Source organism: Bos mutus, chromosome 19 (genome assembly GCF_027580195.1).
Source record: "Bos mutus isolate GX-2022 chromosome 19, NWIPB_WYAK_1.1, whole genome shotgun sequence".
Lineage (NCBI taxonomy): Eukaryota > Metazoa > Chordata > Mammalia > Artiodactyla > Bovidae > Bos > Bos mutus.
The window spans coordinates 5,305,575-5,326,557 of NC_091635.1; the positions used below are offsets into that span (position 1 = coordinate 5,305,575).

At 50.9% G+C, this 20,983-nt stretch overlaps 2 protein-coding genes across 7 annotated transcripts in view; one reads left to right on the top strand and one right to left on the bottom strand.

The window, feature by feature from the left end:
* Nucleotides 1-4,738, bottom strand: part of VCF1 (VCP nuclear cofactor family member 1) — a 20,872-nt gene extending 16,134 nt beyond the window's left edge. The window contains exon 1 of the mRNA XM_005904103.3: nucleotides 4,448-4,738. Within this exon, the coding sequence (XP_005904165.1) occupies nucleotides 4,448-4,668 (221 nt within the window). The 5' untranslated portion in view covers nucleotides 4,669-4,738. The remainder of the gene's footprint in view (nucleotides 1-4,447) is intronic.
* Nucleotides 4,739-5,005: 267 nt separating this feature from the next.
* MTNAP1 (mitochondrial nucleoid associated protein 1) lies at nucleotides 5,006-15,626 on the top strand. 6 transcript variants are annotated; one of them, XM_070389005.1, is made up of 6 exons: nucleotides 5,102-5,442; nucleotides 5,550-5,660; nucleotides 8,393-9,869; nucleotides 13,590-13,682; nucleotides 14,215-14,319; nucleotides 15,469-15,626. In XM_070389005.1, the coding sequence occupies exons 3-6, from the start codon at nucleotides 8,420-8,422 to the stop codon at nucleotides 15,495-15,497; spliced, it is 1,677 nt and encodes a 558-aa protein (XP_070245106.1). In that variant the 5' UTR covers nucleotides 5,102-5,442; nucleotides 5,550-5,660; nucleotides 8,393-8,419; the 3' UTR covers nucleotides 15,498-15,626. The 6 variants fall into 6 exon arrangements, 5 of the variants coding, with proteins under 5 accessions (XP_070245104.1, XP_070245106.1, XP_070245103.1 ...); XM_070389003.1 differs by lacking the exon at nucleotides 5,102-5,442 and adding an exon at nucleotides 5,006-5,094 and having other exon boundaries at nucleotides 14,215-15,626; XR_011467859.1 differs by lacking the exon at nucleotides 15,469-15,626 and having other exon boundaries at nucleotides 13,502-13,682; nucleotides 14,215-14,270.
* The last annotated feature ends 5,357 nt before the right edge of the window (nucleotides 15,627-20,983 follow it).

The window sequence follows — 20,983 nt, forward strand, 5'->3', positions numbered from 1 at the left end:
CTTTCATCTCTGATTTTCCCCCAATTATCACATTAACACAAAAGCTCTCTGCCCTCTAATGCATCAAATTACTTTTCTGGACAATCACTGCAAAGGCGGCTCTTGGACACATTAACTTGATGGCTGGCTGCACCACCTGGTATTGTAAGAGAAGTTACTTCTCCAGCTTGTTACTGTTACACTGCAGCACCAGTTGCTTAAAATGTCCAGGTTTAAAGAAAAATCACCCCTCTTTCTCGGTCAAGTATTCTGAGCTGTATGACGGAGACAGAGTTTGTATGTTTTCTGTGTAAGAACCAGTGCTGGTTGGACTTCTAAGCTCCAGTTAGAAAACAGAAATTATTAGAGGAGGTACACTTTTAAGTCAAACTGCATGGAACTGTGCTGCCCTGGTGGTTCAGCAGTAAAGAATCCACCTGCAACTCAGGAGCCACACAAGACTTGGGTTCAATCCCTGGGTCGGGAAGACCACCGGAAGGGGAAATGGCAACCCGCTCCAGTACACTTACCATGGACAGAAGAGGTACAGAAAATTCTACTGGACAGAGCTGGTGAAAGGTTGGTTTATACTAAGCAGCATAAGCTGTTATAATGAAAGCTCTTCAGAGTTCAAGTTGCTCTATCTAGAGGGTAAGAGAGCTTTCTGGAAAATACTGAATTTGAACGCACAGTATCTTCAATACAGTTACACATTCTACGTGAGTAGAGGGGCTTTGATCAGGTCGGGACGTTGGCTAAATTTATCACCCTGAGCTTAATTCTCTCTTACTTGTGAACGCATCTAACATTTTAATCGATGAGTATGGACCCAGTTTAGGCTTGGAATGATAAGATGGGGGCTATGATTCTGAGGAAGCACTAGCCAACCGGCAGGGGCTACACCGGTCTAAGCCTCAGCTCAGTTCAGTGTGTCTGACTCTTTGCGACCCAAAGGACTGCAGCATCCTAAGACTCAGCTGTTTACAAAATAAGATCTCCTCACCTTTCTCTCAGGGAATTAGATCTTACCTTGAAATACCGGAGGCTAAAAACTAGATAAATATCAGGCTTTAATAATCATTAAATGGATGTGCTAGCGGAACCAAGAAATCGCTACACCCATCCTGACAACAGTTGCAGAACACTGGTGGAAGGCCAGCTGCCGCCCAAAGAGAAACTCCTCGAATGACGGTGACGGTCCCCCAACTCCTCTTTTATCGGTGTTCCAACAGATGATTGTGCCGGGGCTGCTGAGTCACTGCCAGCAAACTCATGGTCTGACTACAACTTTCCAATTTCCTCATTTATAATGGGAGAGAAGGTTACTATCTTTCTAGTGACAAGACGATGAACGTCAAGAGGATGGGCTGGTTTTGAAGATTTCAATTAAACTGAGAAAGTCACATGAAATATTCCTGCCTCATAATTAGCTGATGTCTCCAGGTACCAGAAGGATCTCTCTGGCCTTTTGGGAGTTCTCTCCTTTGGATGGTTCTGGATTAAGAATGAGCCCTAAATGTTCTTCATTCTCCTTTTTCTAAGCTCTTTGCAGAATTCATCCTTGAAGCATTTCTTTCAACATCATGAATATTTTACAAAACCTTAGCTTCATGCTCAACACAATCAGTCAGATTGTAACTTTTAACATTAATGCCATATGCCAGGTTATAATTTGAGCAGCCACCCTATAACTAATTACATTCTCCCTAGCCATTTAGTTACAGATTATTGTTTAGCATCTGTTACTTCTCAGGATGGCAGAATACATCACTTTTCATCACTTCATTTCTCCTCAACCCTCCTGTCCCTCCTAGAGACTGAGCACAGAAGAAATCCTAGGATACACAGACTAGTGGTTTTCAAACTTTATTTTAAAAATGACAGAACTATTTCACCCTACCAAAAAAAAAAAAAAGATCCTTCAATTTATAAAAGAGATAATGGATGTTTTAACTGGAGTAGGGACCTCCCTCCCACGCAGGGCTTCCCCAGTGGCTCAGCTAGTAAAGAACCCACCTACCAACGCAGAAGATGCAAGAGGGTGGGCTCGATCCCTGGGTGGAGAAGATCCCCTGGAGAGGAAATGGCAACCCACTCTGACACTCTTGCCTAGATGATTCCATAGACAGAGGAGCCTGCTGGGCTACAGTCCATGGGGTTGAAGAGTCGGACACAACTGAACAAGCACAGGCACACATACCCATACCCACCCCTCCTGTATGAAGACCCACCATCATAGACCAACGCTTCCTCTTAAAATTGAGGAAACAGATCCACAGATCTGAACCGACTTGAAGATGCTAAGACAGCTGGATCTGATCCACTGTACTACACAACACATGGGAGCAGAGAAAGCGCTGCCAGCTCACATGACTTCTCTCACAGTAAAGAAGTTACCATGTGAGATTGTGTGAACGAGATAAAAGGGACTGCTAGGACTATAAGCGCATCCAGTGTATTTGTGTACAGCACTGGATAACAGGAATGTTTTTCAGAGAAATATTTAGACTTTTTCAGATATGTGAGACATCCCGAGGGACTGCTGGAAGTACAAATGGGTGTGGGAAGGAAAAAACTGGCAGTTATATCAGGCTTACTATACGTAAGGATCTCGTGACTAATCTCAGTAGCAAGTTGGTACACTGGGCCCCTAATTTCAAATTCAGCCCACTCTTCCTTCATATACAAGTAGGGTTTTTATGGCTCTCTCACTACATGACCCAAATCAATATGCAGAAGTTTGGAGAACTCTTGATTTTCACTATTGCGCTAAAGAACTTCCAAGATGCCTTCCAGAATCTCAACCCTATGAATTAATATCCTCTAGGATATCTAGAGGATATTAATTCCGGGTCCCCATGGAAAGACTGTCAATTACATTCAAAAATCACTGAATACAGAGAGACAAAAAAAACCTACAGCATAATTTACCAAGGCAACCCCCGTCTCATTCACTCAGGCCTCACTAAGATTATTTTGGGGAAAAAAAAAAAATGAAGAGAACAGTGAACCTAGAAGTTCAGTTCAGTCTTGCTGCTGCTGCTAAGTCGCTTCAGTCGTGTCAGACTCTGTGCGACCCCATAGACAGCAGCCCACCAGGCTTCCCTGTCCCTGGGATTCTCCAGGCAAGAACACTGGAGTGGGTTGCCATTTCCTTCTCCAATGCATGAAAGTGAAAAGTCAAACTGAAGTCGCTCAGTCCTGTCTGACTCTTAGCGACCCCATGGACTGCAGCCTACCAGGCTCCTCCATCCATGGGATTTTCCAGGCAAGAGTACTGGAGTGGGATGCCACTGCCTTCTCCGTCAGTTGCTCAGTTGTGCCCAACTCTTTGCAACCCCATGGACTGCAGCTCCACCAGGCCTCCTGATCCATCACCAACTCGCAGAGTTTACTCAAACTCATGTCCATCAAGTCGGTGATGCCATCCAACCATCTCATTCTCTGTTGTCCCCTGCTCATCCCGCTGTCAATCTTCCCCAGCATCAGGGTCTTTTCACATGAGTCAGTTCTTCGCATCAGATGGCCAAAGTACTGGCATAGAAAGACCCAGGTAAACCAACTGAGCTTTCTAAATCTGCTTCCTGATCAGAAGAATGAAAGATGGGACTTGGTGATATCTATAGTTTTCAGTTCAAACTCCACGATGAGGGATTGTTCTAATTCCAAATAAAGTCCATCTTCTCCATTCCCGGGTACAATCCCAACATTTTCCTCCCTAACCTGTTCACAGAGGTGAGAAATGAGAAAAAGGAAAAGAATCCTCAGCACTCTCCAGGTTAAGCCCCGGGTCCAGGCTCGGAGGAAAAGTGCGTCGCAATATAGCCCTACCTCCAGCCTTCGGAGTCAAACGGCTCCGCACCCAAACTGTTTAGAATTCTGCACGCTCTTCACGCTATGGCCGAGGAGGGAAGCCACAGGTCATCACTTTGGCCCTAGCCCATTCGGCGTCTACGACGGCCCAGCAGGGCACAAGGGCTTCGATCTGACCTAACCCTTCCGTCCTGCGGAGTTAAGCCCAGTCCTTCTTCCCGACCTTGGGGAGATCGGCTACCCGCCCCGCCGTCCCCTCACAGGCCCCCGAGAGGCTCCTCTCGAACATCGGCCATTCTCCCATCCCCCCACCCTCCTAAATTTAGGACAGGGAAGCTTTGGGGCCCCCTTCTCTCCGCCGGGACCGACCGGACTTCATTCCAAACAGGGAAAGATGGGGGGCGGGGGGAGGAAAGATGGGGTCGGGGGGCGACCCGGGCCCTGAGGAGTCACCGCTCCGGCGCCCCCGGGGACCAGGTTCCCAGTCAGCCAAGCATCCCTCCCCTCTCCCCGCCCGGACAGCAAGGCACCCACACGGAGACTCGCAGGGCCCAGGCTCGCTCGGACCCCGCGTCGCACCCCCCTCGGCTCCGTGTACCCCACGACACAACACCGGGAAAGGGGCTGAGGGGAAGAGGGTGCCCTGCGGACTCACCTGGGGCGGAGGCGCTCGCTCATGGCAGCCGATGGAGACGAGCGACGCGGCGCCGCTCCGCGAGGAGAGGGAACGGAGGGCGTCGTGTTCCGGCGGCCGCCACGCCCACCCCCTCGGGCCTTGGCTCTGGACGCGGCTCTGGCGGAGGCGGCCGGCGCTGAGTACCCCTCGGGGGGACCCGTCCCTCCGCTACTTCCGGCGTCTGCTCCGCGCCCCCCCATGTCGCCGCCGCCGTGGTACCGCCCTCCCGCGAGTGCGCAGTGGCGCGAGCCCGGCCGCGCCGACCGGTAGCCCCGCCCATAGGAAGAGGCGGGCTCGGGAGGGGGTGGGGAGGAGCGACCAGGAGCCTCTGGGAAAGAGGACCTCGTTAGAGGTGGCCCGGGCTTTTGCCTGTTCGCAACCGAGACGGGCCGGCGTAAGAGTCCAGCCAGGCTTAAATGAAATTAAACCGTGTCATAATCATATGATACAAGTCTTTGATTTATAATCCCTGTGAAGCCATAGTTTAAAAAAAAATAGCGGAGAAGCATCAGGCAGTGGTGTAGACGGCTTGCCCCGGGGCTTAGTCCGGGGAGTTGGGCCGCGTCGCGTGGGGTGCGCTCAGGGAGCTCGTCGCGGGACTTCCTGGTTTTTTTGTGTCTCGCGAGGTGAGACGCCACCCGGGCGGAGTTTCCACAGGCGGCGGTGCCGTCTGTGGCCTCCGCCGTAGGTCTAGGCGCGGATGTGGAGGCGAGAGGAGAGTGAGGGGAGAGCTTTCTGAAGCCGAAGGCTCGGCGCTCCGGCGCCCGGGGCTGGGGGAGGCTGCGGGGCGGCCGGCCGGGCCCCAGGAGCTGCTCGGTGGTCCCACTCAACTCCCTGGAAGCCGCCCGACTGCTCTCCTGAAAAAGCAAGGGAGAGGGGGTCGAAAAGCCCACTGGAGGGCGCCGGAGGGAGGGCTCTGAGGTCAGCCCGGTGCCCAGGAGGCTGGTCCCGCGTCTGCTCTCCGGGACCCCCAGGTAGAAGTGCCCTACTGGTGACCCCCGTTATTTTGGATTTGCCCCAATAGTTTGTTCCTCTTACTCATTTCTTTCACTCGAGTGACTGCCCTAATTGTGTCCTTCAGAGGCTGACCTTAACGTCGAATTCACCCTGCCCGCCTGGGTAACAGCGGTCGTGGAGCGTGCAGATACAGGAGAAACAAGCGCAAAATTAGCATCCTTCTACAAAAACTCAGGTAAGAAAGTAGTTAATGTAATAGGGAAGGACCTTTGTTTTCTAGCGCAAATTAATCCCTAAAAGGATGTTACTTATAATCTCAAATTATACCTAATGGCCCACCTCTGAGAATCCTGCCTCCCAGGTTATGAGCATGAGGCTAAAATACCTCTGTTTAGCTCCAAAGAAACAGCCTGACCAGGCTCACCTGTGAATGACTGCAGGCGCAGGAAATGAACACACCCCCACCTCAGGGTGATGGGAACCAGGAAGTGTTTGACTTTCCTCCCTCCCCTTTTAGGATTAAAGAGGCCTGAATTGTAACTCTGGCAGCATGGTTCTTTAGGACACAAATCCACCATCGTCTCAGTCTGCTGGCTTTCCAAACAACGTCACTAGCCCTTGTTCCAACAATTCATCTGGATTTATTGTCCTGTTGTTCGATGAACCAGACGAACCTGGACTCCGTAATTTTAAGGCACCCACGTTGAGACGTTACAGCCCGACGGTACAGGGAAGATCTCAGGAGGATTGAGGATGGAGAGCATGTAGGCAGACACCTCTAACAGAGGTCTCAATCCCCTTCTAACATCATTAGTCCAAGGCCTGTGGACTGACTTCCGTTGTGTGTCTTTCTGAAAATAAATGGTCCATGTATATGTGTGCTTAGTCCTGTTTGACTCTTTCAGTCCCATGTACTGTGTCCCACCGGGCTCCTTTGTCAATGGGATTGATCCCATCAAGAATCCTGGAGTTGGTTGCCATTTCCTTCTCCAGAGAATCTCCATGGAGATCGAACTTGAGGCTGCATTGGCAGGCAGATTCTTTACCACTGAGCCTCCTGGGCAGCCTAAACGGTCCACAACATTAGATCATAGCATCTGGTCCCATCACTTCATGGGAAATGTGGAAACAGTGTCAGACTTTATTCTTTTGGGCTCCAAAATCACTGCAGATGGTGATTGTAGTCATGAAATTAAAAGACACTTACTCCTTGGAAGGAAAGTTATGACCAACCTAGATGGCATTTTCAAAAGCAGAGACATTACTTTGCCAACAAAGGTCCATCTAGTCAAGGCTATGGTTTTTCTAGTAGTCATGTATGGATGTGAGAGTTGGACTGTGAAGAAAGCTGAGCGCCGAAGAATTGATGCTTTTGAACTGTGGTGTTGGAGAAGACTCTTGAGAGTCCCTTGGACTGCAAGGAGATCCAACCAGTCCATTCTAAAGGAGATCAGTCCTGGGTGTTCTTTGGAAGGAATGGTGCTAAAGCTGAAACTCCAGTACTTTGGCCACCTAATGGGAAGAGCTGACTCATTGGAAAAGACTCTGATGCTGGGAGGGATTGGGGGCAGGAGGAGAAGGGGACAACAGAGGATGAGATGGCTGGATGGCATCACTGACTCGAAGGACATGAGTTTGAGTGAACTCCAGGAGTTGGTGATGGGGAGGCCTGGCATGCTACAATTCATGGGGTCGCAAAGAGTCAATTTTCCCAGATTGACAATTTTCCCAAAGATTCCCAGAGGTGGGCCATTAGGTATAGTTTGGACACGACTGAGTGACTGAATTGAACTGAACTGTATAAAGTCTATTGGCAGAAGACAGTTTTATCTTGCCTGACTTCATGTAGGACAAGGTGGGTTGGTTGCTATGATAAATGGGTTGGCCAGGGCCAGGCCCTGTGCTCAGTTCTGAGAATACAGCTGTGCACAGGGGCTACCTTTTCCCTACCCTCTGGAACTTAATTGAATAAGAAATGTAAACAAATAACTTTCTCTGAGCTTTGGAATGAAATACTACCTTTTCCTGACTGGTGAGTATAACAGAGGCACCAATGGTACGTGGTTTAAGTATTTTTCATTTTTTTTGGCGGCAACATACAGCACATGGGATCTTAGTTCCCCAACTAGGGATCAAGCCAAGCCCCCCTGCAGTAGAAGTGCAGAGTTTAAGGGTTGTTTTTTGTTTTTTGTTTCCAATGTTTTTATATGGCATAAATTTTACAAAAGTGTCAAACTAAACAAATTTCCCATTAATCCATTGTCGTACAAACCTAGTAAAAAAAATTGAGACCATGTTTCCTCCATTTATGTATTATGTACATTAGCCATACTTCTCTGTGTGTGTGTGTGTGTGTTTGTGCATGCATGTTACTAATGTGTTAAACATTAGTAGCATTCTCATTTTTCATGCTTAGGTAATTGAAGTTACCTAAAGTTCTAATTCTTTCTTGCACCCCTGTGGATTTTTCTATACATACTGCTATAGTCTTTTATTTTTCAACTTTCTTCCCTTGAATGATGTGTTTTATAACAATTTCTTTACACTCATGTGTTATCCAGTTGCCTTGCTACAAAGTTAAATAGCAAATATTTCATTCTGGCTGGCATTTTGGACACCTTTTTCTTCCACTAACCATTAATTCACTAGATATAAGTCCTTTTGCCTGGCTTGCCTCCTAGTTAGGGATGTAGAAAAACCCCTTTGGTTATCTTTTGTAATGATTGATTCCTAGAAGATGTTAAAAAATCTGAAATACCAAGCAGAAATGGAGTCAGGAACATTGACCTTGAAATCCACCTGTGTCTGTTTTGTACCTATAGGAGAAAAAGAATGAATCAAAATAAATGTTTTAAAATGTCCTTCAGCCTGGCTTATTTCAAATGAATTTAAAAGGTATGACACCTAACTAAGGCATGAGTATTTACAGACTGTATGCTTCTATCTCCTTGTGTATGTCTTTTTCAGGAATAGAAGAGTGCTGTTCCACCCAGGATGGAACTGTGTCCTTACTGTAAGAAGCCATTTAAACGATTGAAATCCCACTTGCCGCACTGTAAGATGCTGGGAGCAACTATGCCTGCTGATCAAGAAATTCATCAGTGCGAGCCGGCTACACTCGCACGTGGTAAAAAAATCAAAGCGCCAATCAGGGACTCAATTAAAGCAAAAGAGAAAGAGTTAGGGACAGACAGTAAGAAAAGAAATCCGGAACTGAAAGGGAACAATTCAGAACGGACAGTCAAGTCCTCTTCAGCACTAGCTGTTGGTTTGGAAAAAGCAAGTCATAAAAAGGCTGATGAAAATGTCAGGAGTCAAGTTAAGCCCTCCCTCAAAATGTTAAAGGATACTAAACCAAAGGTTGCTTCCCGGGGAGAAACTACAACTCAGTTTTCTGCATCAGAAAACACCAGTTCTACAAAAGAACTTGCCAAAGCTTTGCCTCAATTAGGAGAAAGTAGAGATAACCCTTCAGAAATTGAAGCACCTTTACCTCCTGGCCCAGTGGCACCTTCTCGGTCGAATCACGATAGGAAATATTCTTTAGCCTTCCTTAATGATGTGCAAGCCACTTCAGCTGATTTAAGATTGGACAGAGTGGATGCCTCAAGACAGAACCTTCTCGTGAAATTATTCAATACATCTCTTGGTGATGGTCATAGTTCTCCCGTGAATTGCAGTCACAGGGTTCAAAGAGGAAACATGTCATCATCAGGCAGAGAAAGAGATTCCAAGGCCGAGGATCACCTCTTAGGAGTTTCTACTGATAGAGACTTCAGGACTCTGGCAAAGAATGCAGAATCACAGATTGCTGCTTTGAAACTTAACCCCTTAGGTAAAAGCCAGGGCAGGGAGAACCAGGGAAAAGCACTCCACCTTGGAGCAGAGACATATGGGAGCCAAGGAGGTGTAGAGAAAAGTGTATCTGTGACAGAAACGCAGGATTGGGCTTCCCTGAGCCATGATTCAGTCACAGAGAAGAAGCCTCAAGACAGAGGTCCGGGTGTACACGTGTTCCCACTAATGGGGACAACTTGCCCTGAGCGTCTCCCTCTAGCACAGTCACGTAACCAGAGTCCCGCCTCTCTGGCTGTAAAATTTCTCCAGGAAGAGAAAGCAGAAGCCGGCAGCCGGAATCGAGGCCCTGCTGTGAAGGCGTTGATGGCGGGTGAGGAGTGGGCTTCTCTGACATCTAAGTTGGGCTCTTGGCCCCCAGCATCGTGCCCCCAGGGGCTGCAGTCTGCACGTTCAGCCCAGCACCACGCTTCCAGAAGCCCCTTGGCCGGTCAGAGCCTGTCGAGCGCCCTGGGGCTGGAGTGGTTTCCAGAGCTCTATCCTGGTTATCTTGGCCTCGGGGTGCTGCCAGAGAGGCCCCAGCGTTGGAGCACTCTGGCCCAGAAGCCCCTGCTTGTCATCAGTCCCCAGGGTGAGAGACTCTCCCAAGGTAAGCGCGCTCAGGTGTCAGCTCATCAGGCAGCACCGAGCCTTCTGAGTTAATGAGGTTAACGTCCTCTGTACCCTCGCATTCCAGGGCACTGCACTCGTCACTGTTTCAGAGCATGACTTCCTGCTCCCAGGGTTCAGTTTTAAGGGCGGTTCGTCATTCTCCCCTCCCCTCCCCTCCCCTCCCCTCCACCAAGTTGAAGGCACGACTACGGCAGGCTGGCCGGTGATGCTGGTTAACACTTGACCCTCTACACTTGGAAGAGGCACAGCCTCTTCTAGAAGTTGGGTGGGTTTTTATGCTGGCAGACTCAGGAGAAGCATAAAGACTTCAGGGTCTGCTGTGCTTAGATTTCAGTCAGGACCAGGTTGGGCAGGAAATGGGTTCTGGGCATGTGGTCAGACACGGTTAGCTGGCAGCTCTAGCAGCAGATGGGGTGTTTGGATGTGGGGCAGGCTGGGATCAAAGCTGAACTGGGAGGCAGGGCAGTCAAGGCAGTGGAGGTGGGGGGTCGAGGATGAGCCGGTGAGATCGGGGGAGGGATGCGGCCAGGAGCCGGCAGTAGTCCATGCTTCCATAGTTGTGTCCGAGAAGGATTTTGTTCTTGTCTATTGGTCACAGCCTACGACGCATGCTCAGTTTGGGTTTCTGTATCGAGGAATGTGTGGCCATCACATGGCCTCTGATTCTGTTATAAACCAAAAACCGTTGAAGTTGGCTCCACCATTAATGTTCAGGCTTCGATGCTGCCAGTGAACCAACAGGAGACCCTAGAGGAGACCCTAGTGACCTTTCAGTTAAAGTCAAGATTTAATTTGTCGTTTGCCCAAGGACTTCAAGGCCATGGAATCTACAAGGATTGAAAGGGGGCGTGGCTTCTCAGAAAGTTCAAACCTCACCCAGCAGTGGCTATCCCTGACAGCCACAGGTTGAAGTTGAATTTGCAGGCAGTCTTTGAGGAGGAGTTTGGGCCATGATAGGCTCTGGGCTCAGGCAAGATCTTGGATGAGCCTTCCTCCTCCTCTCTCGGAAGCCATTCATCCCCTGGTACTTATAGGCAGGGCCAGTGGACTAACAGTTATTGAGGTAACTGTATATGCTGGGGTACCTGCGCGTTTGCCTCAGTTACCTTAAGTGATCTTATGCCAGTCCTGGGAGATGGCTCTTATCCCCTTTTACAGACAAGGAGACTGAGTTTCAGAGAAGGTGAGTAACTTGCCCAGGGTTCAGTTTATCTCAAAGGTTACTTGGTGGGTCTCTGCCCGGTGTTTCCAGGCAGCGTTTCTCCTGCTGGGCTGTTGGGCTCCAGGCTGTGGTCGCTTACCTTTTCCTTCAGGGGGAAGCGCCAGTGCACAACTAGTCCTCGCACGTCAGGCACCCGAGCAGACCCAGGTGAGGGGATTGCCCCAACCGAAAGGCACCCGGGGCCTTCATCTTGATGAATCAGGGCAGAGTGAGATGCTCTCGTGGTCGATTAAAGTGGCTGTGTTTGGAGACCTAAGTGTGGAGGTCCAAGGGTGCCCCCGAGCTGGGCTTCAGTAAATCCGGAGTGAGGGAAATGAGGGATTCATTCATTCCCTGTGGGATTCACCTGCATGAGGAGCTGTCTTTCGAGCTTCGGGGAGATAGATGCTCATGGATGTAACTACCAAGAGGAGTCATTTCCTGGCCTGAGAGAAAGTGGATTTCAAAAACCCAAGATTTCAGTCTCAAGAGATTCAACAAGGCCCAGAGTCTGAGAGCCCTCAGCAGTCCATCAGCCACCTTGAGAGCACTGGGCTGGGAGCGCCAGCTGGGCTTTTGGCAGAATTCCAATGCTTTGGCTTCGGGGCAGGAGGTTTGCGAGATCTCAGTTCCCAATCTGGACAGGTAAAAGTTTTACATGGTCATTTCTTATATATATGATTACTAGCCATCATGCCTAGAGACTGATTCTGAAGTAAAGCCTCAGAACCTATTTCCAGACATTTCCTCGGTGTCTCTGAAGATGAGCCACATCTGAGAACAGCTTCTGGATGCTGGCGCTGATGCAGGTCCCTGGCACTCAGCAGTGGACTGTTCACACTGGCAGGAAGAAGGTAGTTTAGGGGGAGAAAACCAAAACACAGTTTGTGTAACTACAAAAAGCAAAACTTGCCTGATGGGAGACCAGAAGGTCAAGTAGGAAAACCTTGTCAGGTTCTGGGTTTTCAAAGGCCCGGAAACCGCAATAAAGGCTGTTCTCTAACCTGCACACGGGGCTGCCATCAGTAGGGTGTCCATGTGAGGGCTTTGAGGAGGGGTGCCCGTGGGGAATGGGTGGGGAGCAGTGCAGATCAGAACTTGAGCAGAAGCCTGACGGGCCGGGGCCAGGTCCCCTGGTTGACCAGAGGAGCCCGCCCATAAAAGGGGGTATTTAAGAGAAGCGTGTGTGAGTAACCAACAGCCTGAGACATGAGAGGTGAGTCGAACCATGCCTCTGGGGTTATAGCCAGGCCAGAGGGGTGATGGGACGGTTAAGCCACAGACGGCGGCTGCGGGTTTCTGACGTCTGTGTCAGCGGAACCCCTGTCCCGGTGCTGGCAGGTTGCAGAGCAGTGGCTGAGGGGTGAGGCGGCAGAGGCCGGCCGTGCATGACAACCCAAGACGCATGACCGTTCCTCGGGGATGGAGGTCAGGGCCCAGAGCATCGGGGCAGTAGGCAGGGAGTCACGGAAAAAAGCTCCCGCAGGACGCTTGTGGGCTTGGGCCTGGGCTCTCCCAGCCGAGGGCTGCTTACATATCCCAGCTTCAGGCCTCAACTGATGTCATCCACATTAAGTGCCTGGACCCGGAATGAAGTGAGCGGGCTCCGCCAGCTGGAGAAGACCCTGGGAGCCGCTGGGACCCTGACGCTCCAGGGAGAGAGGTGGTGCCATTGCAGGTTTCCCAGAGCTGTGTCATTTTTCTGAGCTGGATGGGCTTGTCATGCTTTGTTTTGTAAGATACGAATCTTCACCTTGCAAGAGAAATAGCCTTTGTGTGGTTTCTGAGAAGCCAGCATGGTTCTTGTCATTTTTAATAAATGGATGATCATTTGCATCATAGTATTTTTACATCTGCAGCAACTTCACCACACCTGCCAAACCAGTTGTAAATATTTAATTTACACTTTATCCTGATGAACCAAACTGAGACCAGAGAACCAGCAATAGTAGAGATTCCCTGCCTGTCATTAAACTTGGAAAGCTGCAAGGGCAGGGGAAGTAAGTACCTAGCAGAAACCCTCCTTCCTGGTTCTGCTTTAGTTATTCTCGCATCGAACATAAATAAGAAGCGTGTGCTGGTCAGCGATGGTGATGGGCTGATAGAGTAGACCTGTCAGCTGTCGGCAGTAGTAACGGGTAATCACCAGGACAGTAGCAGGCCGTGCTGTTTGCTGAGGTGTGCAGCAGGCGGGAGGAAATAGAAGTGGCTCACTAGTCCTGTCCCGGGGGTCATCTGGGCACTGTATTCATCAGACGAGAGACGATCCAGGTCCCAGTCCCTCGGGCCCCTTAGTCTGCCGAAGAACCTTTTCTTGATGCCAACTAGGTAGTTTGGCCTCCGGTGCTCATATGTCTGCAGCCCAGGGCAGACCGTCACCCACGACTTGGCATGTACTTTTCCCGCAGCCTTGCCCTGGGGACCTCGGGCACCGAGTGCTGGGGAAGAGGACGGATTTAGATGAGCTGTCACAGTGACTTCTGTTTGGAACCCTAGTTCCTTGGTTGGAAAGAAGCACGACGGCGGTAAGGAGCTTGGAAGCCCCGGCCAGCTCCTCTCTCAGGAGGCTCCTGGGAGCTGTCCACACAGGTGAGGCCCGAGTCGTGCCTGCGGGGCTCTCTTGCTGGTTCCAGACTTTCTCTTCCTTCAGCCAGGGCTGTCACAGCCCGGCTCGAGAACGAGAAAAGGATGGCCTTTCGAGCTTCCCATCTTCCTCCCTGCCTTTCCTCATTCTGGAGTCTGACGCAATTAAAGCACTGTAGTGACGACAGCAGCAGCTGCCGTTTATCAAACAGGTTTCATTCTTTTCAGTACCTGCCCACCTCTGCCGTCCCCACGCTCACTGTCCCCAAGCGAGGAAGGCTCAGCTGCAAGACCACTCGTATTCATCTCCCCATGAAACTTTTAACCACACTCCCCAAAATAAGAGTGACTAATTGAAATTGATTAAAATTAAGCTTTTCTGGTTTTCGTTTGTTTAAAACACGTATGTATGATACAGTGGTATGTAGATTCCTCGCGCAGCAGTTCCTTTGCCTGAGCTGACCGGGTGACTTGAGTCCCTTGCAGACAAGGGCCAGTGGCCGGCCGTCTAACGTGAGCCCTGCTTCTCTGCCAACAGGCTGGATCCGGTGCCGCACCAGCGTGAGGAGCGGAGTCGGTGGCCTCACCTTGCTCTTCACCGGCTGCTTCGTCCTCTGCTGCAGCTGGAGCTTCAAGCATCTGAGTAAGCCTCGCTCTGCATCCTCAGCAGCAGGTCACAGCCCATGACATGCACCTCTGAGGGCTTCTCTGAACCGCTTTTTCATTTTTCAGTTTTGCATTGTCTGACACGCCCTAATGAACAAGCTGTTGTCCTCGAGGCTCTTGGGGTTTTTTATTGGAGGTTTTGGTTCTAATGGCCTTGATCAGATTTGACTAGAGTTTACATAGCCCCTCTCCTGCTCCATTGACGATTGTCGCTGGAGATCCGGTGCGCTTGCACTTTCTCCATAAAGCTGTTTGCCTGTTGGAAGATCAGGGCTCTTCTCTTTGGTGACTTTCTGATTCTAAGAACTTCTTTCTAGGATGGAAACCAAATAGCTTTATACCCTAAGAGATGAGAAGCAAACGCAACGGTCTCTTATCAGTGTGTCTAAGGCTGAGAGCTGTTTTATTTAATGTACTTTAACGTTAAAGAGAACAAACACCTTTCTAGTTACGCATTTCAACTTGCTCCAGATCTTACCTGAAGGAAAATGCCTAGATTTCACTGCTCTTTTAATTCCAGATAACGTTTGCTCATTTTTAAAAAATAGTATTGTATTAAGTCAGAAAAGGCCCAGTATTCTTCCACAACAGACAAAATCCAAATGCTTTCAGGTGAAAATTTTCAGTGCAAAAGTGTAAGATCATTATTAACACTAGAGCCCAGTAGAATTCACAAACTCTTCCAGAATGTCAGGTTTGACTCTTAGCTGGGCTTGGCAGCTAATTCAGTGTCAGGACACAGGGCGTGGGTCAAGACGTGGATCATGTCTGCAGCAAGCTCTCACATCCTGACTAGCCAGCCACGGCTGCCCACCCTCGTCTCATATGCGTGGCCATCCGTGAGAAAGGAATTCCTTTCTGATCATGATGCCTGAAATCCCACGTCGTTTCTGTCGCAGGGAAAAAGCCTCCACTGAAAAAGAGACCATTCAGGTGATGTTGGAGTTTCTGTTTCACATCTTTAAATTGAGACTGAGGAAAGTGAGGCAGAAACTTACCCCTGTACCTAAGACTTTATTCCTAAATTTATAAAACAAATACAGGGGGATGATCTTCAGGGGCAAGAGGTGGAAGCCGTCCAGGAACTGGCTCGTAGAGCCTTACGTTTGTCTCTGTTTATCCCAAGAGCTGCAGCGCTGGCGTCATCAGCGCTGACCTGGACGCCACGGAAAGCTCTGCGCTCCGAGGCGAGGACGGTGGAGACACTGCAGAGCATGCTTAAGAGCGGAAACTGCACGGCGGGCAGGGTGGGGCAGAGAGAATAAAATGACTGGAAACCAGCCATTCTGGAGGAAGCCAGGTGTTTTTTTTTCAAATGTGGACAGGTCTGGTTCTCTCTGGATATTTCTTTTGGCATGTTCTCAGAAGTGACTGAAAGTTTTGGAGAAAAACTTGAGGTTGTTTAATCATAAAGGCGGATGTTATTCAAGGAGACAGGGAGATGACAGGAGTTCATTGTTAAAAATTTAAAATAGCTGTTTCCTAATTCTCGGTAAAAATAATCCCAATTCTAAATCATTTTCTCCCCAAAACTGTTGTCTGTATCTTGGCATCATGCTGTTCATCCCTGCCGGATACTGGTTCAGAAGAGCATCTGAAGTGGCTGGAAGTCAGCTCATGTCAGACCCTTCCCCTTGGGGGTGGGTGGGCTCCTCTGGGCCCTTGACCAGCTCTCGGCAGCTGTGAGGAACAAGCAGAGGGTGGGTTCAGAGTTGCAGGTGAGCCTCTGAAAAGTCCTTGGCAAGTGATTTTTTTTTTCTTTTAAGCTGATTAAAACAGCACACTCCAAAGAATGTTAAATCATCTTTTCCACATCTGCAGTGAGAATAGCAGTGAGCATAGCAGTGAGCAAGTGGATTCTGCTTCTCATCTCTTCATGGAAGTGTTTCAGAATCCTACCCCTACACCCCCCAAGAAGCTGAGTGAAATATTCACATATTCCTCCCACTTTGTTAGGGCTGCATAAGAAGGGTGGGTTTTGGGGTTTCTTCCCTGGTCAAAATATTCCACGTTGTTGTAGTTTTATGACTTCTGCTTTGGACCCTAGACGATAACTTGGATAGACAAAGCCTTCGTGGAAATCCAGTGTAGATTGCACAGATGGATCAGGTCTTCCGATCCTTCTCTAGTATCAAGGGTTGACTATGTCTTGGATACAGATGTGCCCCTGTCGGACCAGTGAGTCTGTCTGGGTCTTAGCTTTGCTTGTGATCCTCAGGCCAGAACACGCGTTCAGCCCCTTTTGCCCCCGCTCCTCCAGAACTACGAGAAAGCGGGTGTGCTGTCATAAAGCCAGCTCTCACGCATCTGCATCTCTCCCCGCTCTCTTCCAAGAACTCGATGCTGGCTTCATCTCCCCTTTCTGTTCTTCAGTCCCCTGCCTCCCCACCCTCTCTAATTGTCCCTAGTGGGAGTATAATTCTGCATCAAATTCTCCTAGTTAAGGAGAAGGTGTATTGGAATTGTCCACAAGGAAAAATTCACAGTTGAGGAAGAGTATGGTAGAGGTATAACTAAAATAGAGGTAGGTAGTTCTGCGCGACTGAGAATGTCACCGGAACCCCCTCTGGAGGGCTCTGCGGCCTTTCTGTGTAAACGCCCCAGAAGAGGCGCGTGGGGAGGAGGCCCTCCCGCAGCTCCCCGCCTCACTCTGGGTCAGAGCTGCTCGGTGCAGAGGTGGGTGGGAACGACCTCTGCGTGGGTCCTCTCCCGCCCCAGCAGGGTCCGCAGACCACGAGAACCCACAGGCACGAGCCGGTGTGGGCCTGTCCGTACGTGAGGTCTCGGGGACACAGCCCGGGTTGTTGGTCAGGTGCTGGCTGTGGCTGCAGCGCTAGCTGAGCCGTCACAGCAGAGACCGTAGAGCCTGCAGAGTTGAACGTGGTTCCGCTATGACCCTCCACAGAAAGCCTGCCGACCCCTGCCCTGGGCCAGCAGGACCTCACAGGCTCCTCCGTCGGAGGGATGAAGACGACCGGGGGTCCACTCTAAAGCGTTCAGGGCTGGAACATGTTTCAGGAGGAGCCTTTCTGAACTCAGTACCTGTCGAGATGGTTTTTGTCACTACCGTAAAGAAACCAGCACGTTGGTGGGAGCTCCCCAGGGTGAGCAGCAGCGCTTAGATTTCACTTCCAGAGCGGCTGCATGACTTCCCCACCACAGCTTCCGGCCATGTGCCAGGAAACGCAGCCTGAAAATTCACCTCCCCTCCCCTGCTGCAGCTGAGGTCATGGTGACGCCCAGGCTCCCCCGTCCTGGACTCCAGGGCAGGTCCTGTCACCCGCCCGCGTGCTGTACCACCTGACCGCCCTGCTGTAATTCGCGTGGCCAGGGAAACGGGGGGTGTCCCTGCTGCGCACTTGAGATTAATCCTGCCTTTACTGGAGAATATGTTTTTCTGTATATATAAAAATTCTCAGCTATTGCAAATAAAGTCATTTTGTTGTATCATCAGTGGAGTGTTTTTTGGGAAGCCCTCTCTGCTGTCACTACTGTTATCATGCCTTCCTTTCCTGGTTTACCTAAGTTACCTGGTTACCTGGAACTTACTTGTAACTTACCTGCTAACTTGCTTACTTTTACCTGGTAACCCTAAGTTACTTTTAATACCTGCTTCTCCCCGACACAGTGTTGCTCCTACATATTACTACTACCACTCTCCATAACAAAAATATTCCTAAAAAATATTCCTCTGTTCTGGTTACGTGCCTCTGCTGGACACTCACCTGTGAGATAAGTAGCACGTCCGTCCTTGGACAAGTGATCTAACTTAACTGGAGCCTCCTTGTTCCAGGCCGTAAAACGGGGACAGGTATACCTACTCTGCAGAGACTGGTAAGATGAGGAGTCTCAACGTAGTAGGAACGAAACAATACCACCTTTGCTGACAACTCCTGTGGCCTCGTCCTGCGTCCACATCCTGAACTGGAATCCAGCAAGAGGCCCCACCTCCATCCAGCCAAACTCCAGCTACCACCCGGGCGCTTGCTTTCGTCAGCCAAGCACCATTCTTCACCTGCCGCCTGCTCACAACCACCCAGTGAGGCCAAAGCGGCCGCCACATTCCCCCAGAGAGAGGGTGCAGGCTTGAGAAGGTTGGTGGTCTGGCTGCGTGCCACGTGTCACATACCCGCCCGGGGAGGAGCCGTCTGCTGGGCCAGCGTGCTCTTGGATGGTCTTGCCCCCCGCCCTCTCCCCTTTCACCAAGCGGGATAAGGCCGCTGCCTGTGTCTGCAAGACCGGCGGGCCTGGTCCCTCCACACCATCCCTCTTCTCTTCCTCCTGTGGGCCTGGCCTGGCCTCCCCCGGCCTCGCCCCATGGGTTAGGCTGCCCAGGGGGCTGACTTAGACGATGACGTAGATCACATGGTGCTCGCTGCCCCACGTCACTTCCTCACCCCCTGGGCCAAGCCTCGTTGGTACCGTCTACCTCCCCTCCCTGCCCCCGTGATCCCTCACGTAAGACGAGCACAGTATCAAATCCTGAATTTAAGGAAGCCGTCCAGGGAAGCAGCTGTCGTGCAAAAGAAACTTGATTTAATCACCAGTTTACAGCAGTAGCTCAGGCTGGGTGCAGCGCAAGTGCCCGGGAGCGGCATGCCTGTGTGCATGCGGCTATGGGGAGCCGAGCAGGCTGCACCCTCAAGCTGGCCATGCGGGCATTGCACTTCCCTGCTCTACGACTAACTCGTTGCTGCCACGGACAGTGAGCCCCCACTCCTGCTGTGTCTTCAGCAGCTCGCTCACCTAGAGGAGGAGAAGAAGCGGGAAGCAGGCTGCTTCGGCTTCCTCTGTGCTGGTTAGCGGGCAGCACGGCCTTCCAGCATCTTCACTACAGAAGGTCCTCCAGTTCCCCAGACCAACGTGGGGTCTTGTGTTTTAATGAATCCTACCAGTTGACTCTTACTGGCATAACAGCTCATTTTTCAACACTAAAAGAGAAAAAGTTAACCGTGTGACTTTTGGTAAATTCACATCCCAAGAGAAAAAAAATGCTGAATTCTCTCGGGCAGCATAGGAGACCGTTAGCTGGCTTACTGAGGAACCTGGCTTCTACTCTTAAATGAAGTTCCTTGTTTGGCCTGAGAAAGGCCTTGAGATCCACACCCAGCATCGCTAACCCAGAGAACAGGGCTGGACACGTAAAGAGGAGGACAGCATCGTTTGAGGAGGGCGAGCCCTGTGCCCCCCTCACCTCTCATCCCTGCACTACTGCCGTCTTGCAAAACAGAGAACGCAGAGGATAATTTACATTCTGTCTCTTGAAGGCGTGAAACATGATGGTTTTCTTCCTGATGAACCAAAGATAGCAACCAGGAAAGGCAAAGTGTGGGCTTCCCTGGTGGTCCAGTGGTTGAGAATCTGCCTGCCAATACGGGGGACACGAGTTCAATCCCGGATCCAGGAAGACCCCACAGGCAGTGGGGCAACTAGGCCTGTGTGGGGAACTACTGAGCCCCCGGGCCCAGAGCCCAGGCTCCGCAGCCAGAGGAGCCCCCGCGACGAGAAGGCTGAGCGCAGCCAGAGGAGCCCCCGCGACGAGAAGGCTGAGCGCAGCCAGAGGAGCCCCCGCGACGAGAAGGCTGAGCGCAGCCAGAGGAGCCCCCGCGACGAGAAGGCTGAGCGCAGCCAGAGGAGCCCCCACGACAAGAAGGCCGAGCTCCGCAGCTAGAGAGGAGCCCCCGTGACGAGGAGGCCGAGCTCCACAGCCAGAGGAGCCCCCGCGACGAGAAGGCCGAGCTCCGCAGCTAGAGAAGAGCCCCCGCTGGCCGCAACTGGAGACCCAGCACAGCCAAAAATAAAATTAATTCTTTAAAAAACGCAAGCTGCGTGACATCCCCTTCCTTACCAAGCTGCCCCCTCCCCCCAGCACATCTTAAGACCATTATGTATAAATAACTCAAGGGATCACTGGGCAGCAAAACAGGGCCTGGAAGATGTCTAACTCCTTAGCCTTTTAAAGAAAGAAACTGGCAGGGGAAGCAAATAAAGTAAGGTTGAGACCTTACAATCGGAACATTTGGTTTATCAGCCAAATTGCCCCATTCTCTCTTAATTCACCAAAACCTGAGTCTGGCTTCTTAACCTGCTGCTAATCACCCCTCCCCTGGTCCTCAGCCCGGCAGCAGCCCAGCTCCATCATCACTCACCCTGTAGCATGGCCTGCTCCAGCACCTGAGCCCCAGGCAGTGGGCGGCCCCCAGCTCATGGGGCCTCGTCTGAGGATGAGGAGGCAGGCACTCTTGTCAGGGAGGGGGCCCCGCGGGGTTCCCAGGCAGGAGGAAGTACAGACCCCAGGGGCTGCTTGACAAGCTGCAGATAAAGTGAAGCCAGGAGGAAACACTGCAGACACCCCCTGTGCACAGACAAGGCGGCTTTACACAGAGGGCAGAGGGCCTGGCCAGGCATCCAGGCCGTGAATGGCCTTGTTTACAGCTTAATTGCCGAAAGCATCCCTTTGGATAGAAGTTAGAAATGGGCTTGTGAATTCCCCAATGCAGATGATCACGTCCCCCCTGCCATCAGCCGTCCCACCGGGGACCAGCAGGGGTCACCCTCCTCCCATGCCAGCGCCACCCCAGCCTCATTGCTCAGTGGTGTCCACCTCTTTGGGACACCACGGACTGTGGCCCGCCAGGCTC